This window comes from Vulpes vulpes, chromosome 9 (genome assembly GCF_048418805.1).
Source record: "Vulpes vulpes isolate BD-2025 chromosome 9, VulVul3, whole genome shotgun sequence".
NCBI classification, from domain to species: Eukaryota; Metazoa; Chordata; class Mammalia; order Carnivora; family Canidae; genus Vulpes; species Vulpes vulpes.
In genome coordinates this window covers 82,513,437-82,525,688 of record NC_132788.1, presented here as the reverse complement: position 1 = coordinate 82,525,688, position 12,252 = coordinate 82,513,437, and the positions used below count along the sequence as shown (strand labels likewise).

The 12,252-nt window shown below is 40.9% G+C and overlaps 2 protein-coding genes across 6 annotated transcripts in view; one reads left to right on the top strand and one right to left on the bottom strand.

Annotated features, from left to right (window-relative positions):
* PTPRG (protein tyrosine phosphatase receptor type G) overlaps positions 1-12,252 on the top strand; it is a 701,447-nt gene that overhangs the window by 70,863 nt on the left and 618,332 nt on the right. The gene's annotated exons all lie outside the window — the stretch shown is intronic.
* Positions 4,743-5,104, bottom strand: LOC140593793 (ribosomal protein eL42-like; the record flags this gene model as incomplete). The annotated part of the gene is made up of 1 exon (XM_072718873.1): positions 4,743-5,104. A coding segment is annotated over one exon (321 nt), but the record flags the coding sequence as incomplete, so codon positions are not given.

The window sequence follows — 12,252 nt, the reverse complement described above, 5'->3', positions numbered from 1 at the left end:
CAGATTCAAGAAGTTCTAGATCAGACCATATGAGGTCATCTTCAGAGATTTTGTTTGCTTGCAATATTGCAGGTAATTTTAAAAAGATTATGTATGTATATGTATATATTACTTAAATCTATGTTTGACTTATTAACTTCAAATATTAGGCCATCTTATTTAGAGCTGACATCCATGTTTTTCTTAAATACCTGATATTTGTGCTCTACTGTCCTTGCATTTGTGCCTTGCCCCGACTGCTTTGAACTGCACTATTGCTTTGTCACTTGCTGACATGGCTTCTTACTGGTCCCTGCCTGTTTCTATATGTGGCTTTCAGACCACTTGAGAAGGATTGATGACTTGAGTGTGTTACCTGGGCGGGTACTTACCTGTGAGTGAGGAAACTATACTAGCTTCCCAGGGCTCCCAAAATTAAAAACTTAGAAGGAGAATCTATTCTTTACCTCTTTTTCCTTCCTGTGGCTGTTGATATACCTGGACTTGTGACTCCATCTCTGTGTGCTTCAACTGCCTCCACCTCTTCCTCCTGCCAAATCTCCCCATGGTCTCGCTCTGGTAAGGACACTTGTCTTTGGATTTAGGACTCATCTGGATCATCTAGGATTAATATCTCCTGCCAGAATCCTTAACTTAATCACATATTCTGCTTGTAAGGTAGTATTTACTTTTTGATCATATAAGGTAATATTCATAAATTCTGGACATAAGGACATAGACTGAATTATTTGGGGGGGGGAGGTGGTCAGGGGTCACAGCTACTGTAGCCTAAAGCTGTAGATTTCTTCTAGCTGACAAGACATAAATGCAGAATGTTGGATGCTCAGCAAGAGCTGCCTGCTTGCTTTCCAGGGAATGAAGTGATGTATTGGTCTTCTGTTGCATCCTTCTGTTTTTTGTTCAGTAAAAACTTGGCACGTACTAGGGACTGGTTAGGCATGGGGGGTATACCCTTCAAAGCATTACAGCTGCTAGGTCTGTCCTTAATTGGGTTTGCATTCCACTGGAGACTCTCCGTGAGTTCTGCTTTGAACTCTCACCACCCACTAGCCATACAGACCTTTTCCTCACTCTCCCTGTTCTCAGAGAATCCTGCCCATCGTCTACAATTGACAGCCTCGTTTCTGGTTGAGTGCTCTATGTGAACAGGAAAATTCATAGTAGTCATAGGAGAGGAAATGAAGCTGATGTGGTTGGTGGGCAAGGGACAGCCATTAATATCTTGTCATTTCCCCAAAATGAAAGCTATCCTGTGAAGAGCTCAGCATAGAACCAGGGGTATATGATATGGCTATTTCCAACACCAAAATGGGGTTTCTCTCCATTGTTTGGTAGATGTTGATTGTCATCAGCATGATTGTCACCATTGTCATCCTCCTCTTCCTCTTCATCATTCTCTTCCTCCTCATGAGTACGACTTGTAGAACATATGTGAAAGGTCAAGCTTGTGCCAAGTACTCTTGGCAATTAAACATTACCATGTTTAATTCCCATAGAAATTCCCGAGGGAGCGACTATTATCATCCCATTTAACAGGTGAGATAAATGAGCCTTGGGGGAGAAGTTACCTGTTTATATTCCTGTGGTTATATAACCTGCCTCTTTATTCATCCTTCACAATGGGCTTTCAGGTTTTAAGGAAAGGAAGTCTAACAAACACAAACATTAAAGGCAATGCAGTGATTTTTTTTTCAAGGTCCATTTGCTTTTGGATATTTCATATCTTGTTTGGTTTCTTCTTAGTTCACTTTCAGAATATAATGGATCTGAAATAAACAGGGCCCTAGTCTTTGGAGTTTCTTTTCCCTTGCTGCTATAAGTGGGAAGGTCTTTGCAGATCAGAGGAGAGGGTTGATGGATTGTATTGTGTCTCTCAATGTTTGGGAGTTTCTGAAGAGCTTAGCATGGAGATGTGGGAAAATCAGGGGAGAGCTCTGCCAGCTTTGGCTGGAGGGGATCCAAGCAGGTTGTTTTCTGATTATATGCAATTAGAAGCATGGTTACCGAGAAGAATCTGAAGCTTAACTATTTGGTCTTCTCCTTGAAGTACCCTGTTAGCTCTGAAGTACTTGGTTCCACTGAAATGCATGGAATTCCTTTCTCTTTTCTTTCTTGTCTCCCTTCCTCCCTCCTTCAAATATATATAGAACACCTATCATAAAGCATTGTTCTTGGCATTGGGGCTACAGCAGTGAACAGAAACAGCTGAAAACCCTTGTGTCAATGGGCATTTATTTAACTGGGACAAAATGGAAACCGCAGGAGAGCCAGAAGCCACAACGCATGGTTATCCTGTGGACTGCAGCTATTGTGTGAGTACTTTGTTAGGCAGTGATTATTTTTATTAATCTGGGGGAGAGAAATTTTATAAATGTTTATTTCTCCTTGCTTTCTTTATTAATGCATTTTTAAAGGAAAAAATCACTGACTTAGTTCTGACTCTCATTTAGGCAAGTGATTCCAATTCATTTAAGGCTTACCAGCTTCTGTGTTTTGTCCTGCTGCAGATGGGCTCAAGGTTCTGTTTAGAAGATGGACCCTTAGTTCTTAGAGAAATTTAATCCAGGTTTAGGAGTGTTAACAGATGCCTTATGAAATCTGACAGGGATTAAGAATCGAAAGTAATTTCTTTGTTTGGTTTGGGGAGGGGTGGGGCCCAAATCTAGATGCATGGTCATGAACCGTGATTTCAGTGCTTATGACTTTTAGAAAAATTAAAAGCTGGAAGTAAACCTTTCTTGCTGTAAAGATCTGAGATTTAGGATGGATGGGTCTCATTTTGCTTTGCATTTATATTTAATGGCCCAGGTCTCTTTCCTGTGGGCTGGTGTACATTTAACTAATGAATGCCTTCTGAGGAGACCTTGTTGGCAGTAACGAGGTCATGCCCAGCCTCCCCATCTGGAAGCCCCGGAGGGAAATCTGGCCCAGTGACCAGCGGGCCTCTTGCAGGGCTTACCTGCGGACTTGTTTTCACGCTCCCTACTCGCCTGGATTGTTAGTTTATAAAAATCAAAGGCCCAGGCACAAGCCCACGTGCCAACCCTGAGTTATTAAATCTGCTCTTCTGGCCGTTTCTCACAGCCGCAGAGCTTGCCCACTAGCCACAGATCCTGACCCCGTGCTGTGCTGTGTTGCCTTTCCCTGCCTTGGGCCGTCAGCCTTCCAATTTGTAAAGCCATCGTTAAATTGAGTTCAGACTGTTGATTCCATTTTTCTCGTGTACAGTTTGTCAGTTCTTTCTGCTTTAATGCCTCGTGTGAGGACTTGCCTTGGCCAGCCGCCGGGGGAGTCTTCGTTCTGTTCTCTGATGCCTGCTTCGGGGCTGGGGGCAGCCTAGGAACCTCTGGTGGTGCCAGGAATGCAACCGAGGAGTTCCGAGTGCTGGGCCACCTGGGCACGCAGAGAGGTGGCCCATCGCCCCCAGGACAGGTGTGCCTGTGCCAAGGGCACTGCTGAGAAAAGGGAGGCCTGAGCCCTCAGCAGACTCCTCTGCGATGGCTCTGCTGCACTTTGTACCAAGTGTGCCCCTGCTGACCTGGGATAATGTTTGAACTCCACATCTGGCTGAAAAGGAGAAAGGAGGCTTGTGCTATGGCTTCTGATTATTCTATATGTAGTGGAAGCTTAGGTCTATGAGTATGTATGTTTTTTAAAAATTAAGAATAGCTTTTGATACTGAGTAACCAGGTAGTAGATGAGTGGGAGATTTTCCTTTATGAAATCACTGTAGCTAACAATGGAGACAAAGTGGTGGAAATGGAGGATTGCCATTTTGCAGCCACTAATGGATTGCCAAATCTAGGCATGGGCATCAACACTTAATCATATTACAAAAAAACCCCCAAATTTTATGAGCTTCTGGTGGTAGACCCATTACATCTTAGAAAATAAACAGTCTTATAATTCCCTGCCCCATCTACCTCTTACCCCCACCCACAAAACCCCCCAAATCAAAACAAAAACCACATGTGAATCTATTCAAGTGTACCAACCTAAGGGAATTCTGGAGGAATTAAAAACATCATAAAGGGTACCATAGGAATACAGAAGGCAAATTCTAGACTGACCAAAGATTTGGATTTAAAAAAAAAAAAAAAAGGAGATTGATTTATTTATTTATTTATTTATTTATTTTGGTGGGAGGGGCAGAGAGAGAGAGAAAGAATCTCAAGCTGACTCCAAGCAGTGTGGAGCCCTGTGGTGGAGCTTGATGTCAAAATCCTGGGATCACAACCTGAGGCGAAACCAAGAGTTGGATGCTTAACTGACTTCATCAACCAGATGCCTCAGATCTGGATTATTTAATGAGTAAATTGCAAGGGGGAAATAAAGAGAGATGAAGAGGAAAACCTATAGATTAAAGATTTTAAAAGACCTACTGGTCAAGTTCTGTATGGACCTGATCTGGATCCTGATTCAAATGAATTAATTAGTCCAAACTAGGCACTTGGAAATTATAACATGGATTGGAAATGGTAGTATATTAGGAGAATATTTTAAAGTTGTTTTGGGATGATGATGGTGTTATGGTTTTTTTTTTTTTTTTTTTTTTTTAAGTAGGCTCCATGCCCAGTGAGGGGCCCGACATACAACTTGAACTCGAGTCCTGAGATCAAGGCCTGAGCTGAGATGAAGAGTTAGAGGTTTGACTGAGCCACTCAGGCACTCCAATTTTATGAATTTTTTTTAAAAAATTAGCCTTTATTTATTTATTTATTTATTTATTTATTTATGGAACATAACATCAAGATTTTATTGTCTTCATAACAAAATATGAAGTTTAGAACTGGATCACTTGGCCCTTTCTCTTCTTATCTCCGCCCAGTTCAAAATGCTTGCATTGCTTAATAGCCAGCATTCTCTTAGATCTGCAGTTGGGCTCAACACATTCAAGCCTCAGCACAATCTTCTTTGTAGTTTTAGCCTTTTTCTGGAAGATCGGCTTAGTCTGTCCACCATAGCCACTCTGCTTCCGGTCATAATGCCGCCTTCCCTGGGCGTAAAGAGAATCTTTGCCTTTCTTGTACTGTGTCACTTTGTGGGGTTGGTGCTTACCACACTTCCTGCAGAAAGTCTGGCGGGTTATCGGAACATTCACCAATCATTGCGAGAGCACTATCGGCACCATGAGCCTTTATTTAAAAAGTATTTATGGTTTCAGGTAATATGCAAGGAGGGAATTTAGGTAGGCATCATGGAAAAATATTGGCCTTGGGTTCATAATCCTGTGAGGCTGGGGACTGAATATATGGGAGTGAAGCTTCCATTTATATTTGTGTTTATTGGAAATTTTCCGGGTTTAGAAATAAAAACAGGAGATAGGGTAAGTTATCTCCAAAAAAAGCTTTTCCTAATATAAAAGCTACATATGTTCATTGTAATAAACATGGATAAAATAAATATGCTTTTGCGTTAGTTAACTTGAATACCTTGGTGTATTTGTGTATATATTTGTCTTAGATTTCTTTTTTTGATGAAAATTGTATTCTGTTGTAATCTGCCCTCTTCATTGAACTGTTTATTTTGCGTGTTCTAGGCCGTTACTCTTCTAAAACCTTTAGAATTGATCATGGAGAAATGTTTAATGCTTACACCATGATTTTATTTAACTGTTCCTTATTGTTAAATAAATGGTGCTTATAATTTTGGATATTATAATGAGTGCTGTGATGAAAATCCCTCTAACTAAATCCCAACACTTGGCCTACTTTCCTAAAATAAATTCCTCGGAAATCTAAGGCGTATTTGTCCCTCGTGTATTGGATAGCTTTTGCTTGCACACTGTGCTTGTGAAATGTTCTTCGCTTTCTTTCAGAATGGTAAGCCTCATCTTTTCAATATCCTTCCTGTTTCATAAACTTGTCGAGATGTTCACAAATGTCCACACAATTGCCTGTTGTTCCCTACATCTTTGAAAGGTGCCATATTCTCATTGGAGCTTGGAAAGAAGATATAATCTTTATTACTTAGGTGGAGCCTTGTAATGACTGTAAAATAAAATGAATATTCAGCATTTCATCAAGCTAAAAACAATGAGGCCCGCCCTATGCTTTGACATTTATTAGTCTGAAGGGGAAATTTCCTTGGTAAGCATGGAGCATTGCAGGAGCTACCAGATGACTTTGCAGCATCAGTGTTCCAGACAGATTTGGGAGAAGAACATAACACTGACCCCGCTAGTGTTTTAAAATGCTTTGGGTTGGGTCATTTGGGTGCGGCCAGATGCTAAGGTGGTACAGAGACCTCGTAGAAACGTATTTTGTGATCAGAGGTCACCTCTCATTTCTCTTTTTTCACCCTGGCAGTGAGAGACTGGACCTTCCTTGAAATCCACTGTGTTTCCAAATTCCACACTGGAGCTTGTCCGTTTCTTTTCTCTGGATGCAGGGACTTTGGTAACTAAAGACTGAATTGTTTGGTTTTGGAGGTGGGTTAATGGGGAGTGGTAGCTTAGGTCTTTTTGTGCCTCTAGATAACAGAAATAGGAGTCGCTCATCTAATTTGACAGTGCTTAGGATGAAAACAAGAGCTCTACTTTGGCCTTCTGTGAACAGAAGTGCTCAGGACCCTTGCTTAGTCTCCTGTCCTCCTCCTGATGGGGAGGTCTTTTTGCACAGGCCTTGGAGAAAAGTGAGTGATTAACTCTAGTTTAGTGGTTAAAAGCAAAGGCTCTGTAATGCAGACAGGACCGAGTTTGCATCATAGCTGTGCCACGTGTAGTTTTGTGATCTTTTTCAGATGTGAATTTGTGCCTCCCATTTCCGCATTTGTAAAATGGTGGACAGTAGTAGAACCTACCTCACAGGTTGGCTGTGAGGAGTCAATAAAATAAAAATGAAGTAATATATATGTTTACAGTGATTAGAGCAGTGCCTAGTGTGTAATAATGGCTTTATAAATAATAATTACTGATATGCTAGCTTTTTAAGAAGCATTTTAAGGCATCTCATCCAGCACAGCGATTGCATATAGTAGGCAGTTAGCTAATGCTTGTTACACGGTCAGTTTAATTGTATAACAGTTCATTTAACTCTTCTAGATCAACTGCGCTACCCTTTGGTTTGAATTTATTTACACCCCACAGAAAGGAGCAGATGAGGCTTCTAGTTTTTCCTCTCATCAGGCTCTGTAGAATTCAATCCATTATGTACACAGCACCTACCCTAACAAGGGTGATCACAATCACATTTAAATTATACTGTGTACCTACAGAGTTTCAGCAGATGTGTGAATATTAAGTTATTAATAACTAATTGGGTGCTAATTACGTGCCCTGGGAGTTCTTGGAGCTGATAAAGAGGTGTCACCTACTGTGTCAGGCCTCTGTTCAGCCCTGGAAAATCATTTTTGGCAGATGTGCCGAAGTTCACTTTTGAGCTCTAGATTTCTGACATCGTCTTCCACAAGCCTTGGTTTTATTTTTTTGAGCTCATGAAACCTTCCCCTGAAATTGATGCGACTTCCAGTGGAAATTCCATTTGCAAAGATGGGATAGCCAGTAAGCAACCATAGTTTTTTGTCTGTGAGGAGATAGTAGAACTAAGAGTCCTCTCTGGGAAGTATTAAAAAATGTTGAAGGGAATCCATGAGTAATTCTAAAGGCCAGTGGGTTTTTTTGGTGTATTTGGGGAGATGCTCTATTTTTGAAGGAAACTTCAAGTTGGATCTTGCAAGATTTCGCTTAAACGCTAAGGATACACATCTCACATTAGCCTCCCCATAGCCCATCAGTATTTCATCAGTTGTTCTAATTCCATCCTAGTTGGTAATAGTTTGGCTTTTGTTAACTGGAAGAGAGCTCTAAGTTAGAAATCCTGGATGCAGGTCATCAAGCTAGGAATATGTTCTATGATATCTAACATTTATGGAAACACATAAAATTAAAGGAGCTATTTTTAATGAGATAATCATTGAAAATACTACCTTCTCTTCCTTTTATCTCTCATTACTGGTAAACTTTAAATTGCTGGAACAGGCAAGGTACTCATCTGTCTTTAAGTCAATACAACGAGAGAGTGAGGTGTTGCTTCATGATTGACAGAACCCATTTGCTGCTAGGGACTTATTAGAATATTAGGGTTTCCTGATTTGCTTTGTCTTTTAAAATTAGCTTCATAAACGCACACACTTGAACAGACTCCTGAGTTTGGGTGTTACCTTTCCTCCTACCCAACTAAGAACATTTAAAAAGAATCAAAGCATTTCTAGGCTAGGGATAAAAATATATTTTAAGTGATATAAGGGAAAACTGAAGATGGAAGTAAATAAACGAGAGCTTAGGTTTAGCAAATATTGACAACGATTAACACCTCTTATTGGTCAAATTGGCAGAAAACCCAGTGTTTGAGTTGAACCACAGGAAATAAAAACTACCCAGTTGGGTTGTGGTTGATGGCTTTGTCCACACTACACATACCAGTTCCATCCTCTGTGTTTGCCTGTCTGCTGTCTGAAACCCCTTTCTGGGTTTGGGCCTTGTCTGCTCTGAGTCGTGCTGGAGGCAGAGTCTGTCTGACAGTCAGGTTTCCAGCTTCTCTTGCAGCTAATATGGGGGCATGTGACCTGGATTCCACCAGTTACATACGTCTCCCTTGGACTTTGGATCCATAGCTGGTATTGCCAAGATGCAGGGACAGAGGAAAAGCCATCTTGGCAGTGGCCACAACATCCTGTTGACGGGCAGCAGTGGGTAGTTGGAGGGGCCTCTTTGCCTTAACTGACTTGAGTCTTGTGCTTGGTTATCTAGCCCTGAGGTTGGCATGTTTTTTCTGTTAGTAAATATTTCAGGCTTTGTGGGACATACAATCTTTTTTGGAACTACTCAACTTGGCTGTTTTAGTGTGAAAGCAGCCATGGACAATATATATAGATGTGGATATAGTTTGCCAATCCCTGATCTAGCCTACCCAGTGATCCTGGGAACTAAGCTACCTCATACTTGCAACACATTCTTTTTCTTAGATTGGGCAAAATTGGTTTATTTTTCTTGCCTCCAGGATGCTCGTTCCTACTTGTAGACTCCTTCGTTCTAATTTACTGTATGGAGGGGCTGTAAAATCCCACCTGTTTTATACACAGATAGGGGCTGTTCCTACCTCCAAAGAGATGGCAGCTCTTTCAGGGTAAAATATGGCTCACTCCCAATTCTCTGTAGTATTAATTCTTAACTGAATGTATACTCTTTGTCTAAAACTCTTTTGGAGTTATACATCCTGAAATCATTACATTTGAAACGTTGTTTGTTCTGTTGTACCCTTTACTTGGTCTCCCCTAATAGTACATTCTATATAATTGTAGTATGACTTAAAATAAAACTAGGAGTTTTATTTAACATTTGTAGACTTTGTTCTGATCTCACTAGTTAGGCACACACTCAGTTGTGTATGTGATGTGCCTGTGTATTTTTCTGTGCATTATTATCATATGTGTAGACTCATGTAACCATCACCACAGTCAAGATATAGGACTGTTCCATTGCCACAGAGGTCGCATGTGCTTCCCCTTTAGAGCTGCACTGAGCCCGTCCCTAACCCCTGGTTATCATTAATTTGTTGTCGTTTAACCTTGTAACCTTTTGGGGTTGGTTTTCTTCACTCAGCACAATTCTTTGGACCCGTCCATGCTGTTGGTCCCTTTTTGTTGCTGAGTAGTGTTCCGTGGTAGGGATGTAGTTTGGTTTTGTAAACCGTTCATCTATTGAAGGACTTCTGGGTTTTTAGTCTGGGGATATTACAAATAAAGCTGCTATGAACATTCACATACAGGTTTCTGATTGAATTTAAGTTTTCATTTCTCTGAGATAAACACCCAAGAGTGCAATTGTAGGGTCATGCGGTAAGCACACATTTAGTTTTATAGGCAATTACCAAACTGTTTTCCTTAGCTGGGTGCACGGCAACTTGTATTCGCAATGTTGGAAGGGTTCTTCCTGCCTTTTTATTTTATCCTCTTTAAAACCATTATCTCGGTTAGTTTTACTAAAATAATAATTGCAATTCTCTTACGTGCCAGATATTATTTGTACTAAGCACCATACACTACATGCTAGATATTATTTATACTAAGCACCATACACATAGTATCTAATTTAATCCTCGTAACAAATCCTCAAGCAAGGCTGATACCATGGTTTTCTCATGAGAGGGAAACTGAGTCAGAGTGTAATTAACTTGTTCAAGTTCACCCAGGACATTAATAGGCAGATCTGCAATTCAAACTTTGTCTTTGGAGCTAGTGTTCTTAACTACCTCTCTAGACTGCTTTTCTTTTCCCTTTTGAAGATTTTATTTATTTATTTATTCATGAGAGACAACGAAGAGAGAGAGAGAGAGAGAGAGAGAGAGAGAGAGAGAGGCAGAGACAGGCAGAGGGAGAAGCAGGCTCCATGTAGGGGGCTTGATGTGGGACTTGATCCTGGGACTCCAGATCAGGCCCCGGACTGAAGGCAGCGCTAAACCGCTGAGCCACCCGGGCTGCCCCTAGACTGACTGCTTTTCTAAAGTACCACTAAATGTTCGATTCACTCAGTGCCCTCAGATGTTTCCTTATAAAGTATCTCAGGTCTGATGATGGCATTTTTGAAGTCCATGATAACCTGCCCACCTACTAACACAACACTCTCCTGTACCTATTGTGAATCCTCTGTTGCTTTGGATCATATTTGACCTCCTGGCTTTTGACGTACCCAAAGTCTAAGACTTTTCACAACTTCATGGTAAGTGGGGGCTTAATGTTTGACTAAATGGATCCTGTTGTGTGGTCACCTGGGAATATTCTAACAGTGCAAGTGGTAAAGGAATCTATCATGGCATGTTGTGAACTGGAGATGAAGACTTTGAGTTTTAACTCAACACATTTGTGTGGCTGTAGGTTTGTTACCTTGGAAATTTGTTCCATGTCCAAGCCCTCATAACTGAATGTTAGGTGAACTTAACAGAATCTAACCACTAGAGATTCCCTGGCATCCCCAAGGAACCCATCCTTTTCTTCTTTGAATGCCTTTATGTGTTCCAGGCACAGTTCTAGGTTCCAAGGACCCAGATGTAAGACACTTAGCCTACCCCCCATCAGGATACACACATTCACTAAAAGGAATGTCAAAAGGGAGAATCCAAGGAAAGAATGAAATGCTCTTACATACTCTTGTGATAGAAGAGAAATTTTCTCCTGGAACACACATCTTGAAATACCTAATTTTTTCTGTTCTGACACAAAAAGCCTTTCATTTTGTGCCAGTGGCTAGCTGCAGGGTGTTTGATTGGGGTGGCTCCAGGCTAATGTACCAAGGGAATGCCTGCACCTCCTAGGCTTTCTGCTGCAGAACACACGCTCCTGACACACTCATTTGGCTGCCATCTGGAATCAACTTCTTCCAAAGAGAAGGGGTAGAAAATGTTCTATTACGTTCTATTACTCTCTATTGGAAGAATAATGGCATATTGATCGAATGTTTCCCAAGAGAATGTTTTCATGTGCTTCTTGTGTATTTCAAACTCCAAATAGGAAAAGGAGTAATGGTGGCAGTGGGTGCGTCAGGTAGTGAATCTCCACTTTGAAGACTCTGATCTTTGTTGAAGTAATTATTTAGTGAGAAAATAAAGGATGAGCCCACAAGCTAAGAAATGCATACAGGTTTAACATAGAGTAGTGATGTCCAGGAGCAGTCATGTGTGATTTTACTACTGAGGTAGAAAAAAAGCTAGTAGAACTTTGGTCTCAATCAGAATAACAACTAGGTTATTGTGTTAAGTGTAGTGCAGGGTTCTTTGTATTTTGACTACTCTCAGAAGTTTGTCCTATTTAACACATAAGCAAACTGACACTATTTTACTCAAGATCACATGGTTGGTGACAGGGCTTGTGGAGCCTGGGTTTGGGGTTTGGACTCTGCTTTATTCTGTCCCTAAACCTGTTATTTGAGCCAGCATGCTATATTCTGTTTTGCCAGAAGCAGACTGTACCCTTTACAAAGAGTAGCCAGGAGGTCCTAATAAACGTGGCACTGGGGTTTACTACTAACCCTAATAAGGGACATCTCTCTCTCTCTCTCTCTCTCTCTCTCTCTCTCTCTCTCCTTTTTGATTTCTCTTTGTCCTTAATTCTCCTTTCTTTTCTTCTGAAAAGGAAAAATAAAAATATAAGCACCAGGGGTTAGGATGCCCGGTAATTTTGGTCTTCCCAGTAGAAATGCAGTGATGCATCCTAAAAATATGAAAAGCACAGCTCCATCCTACTGTCGAGAAATGATCT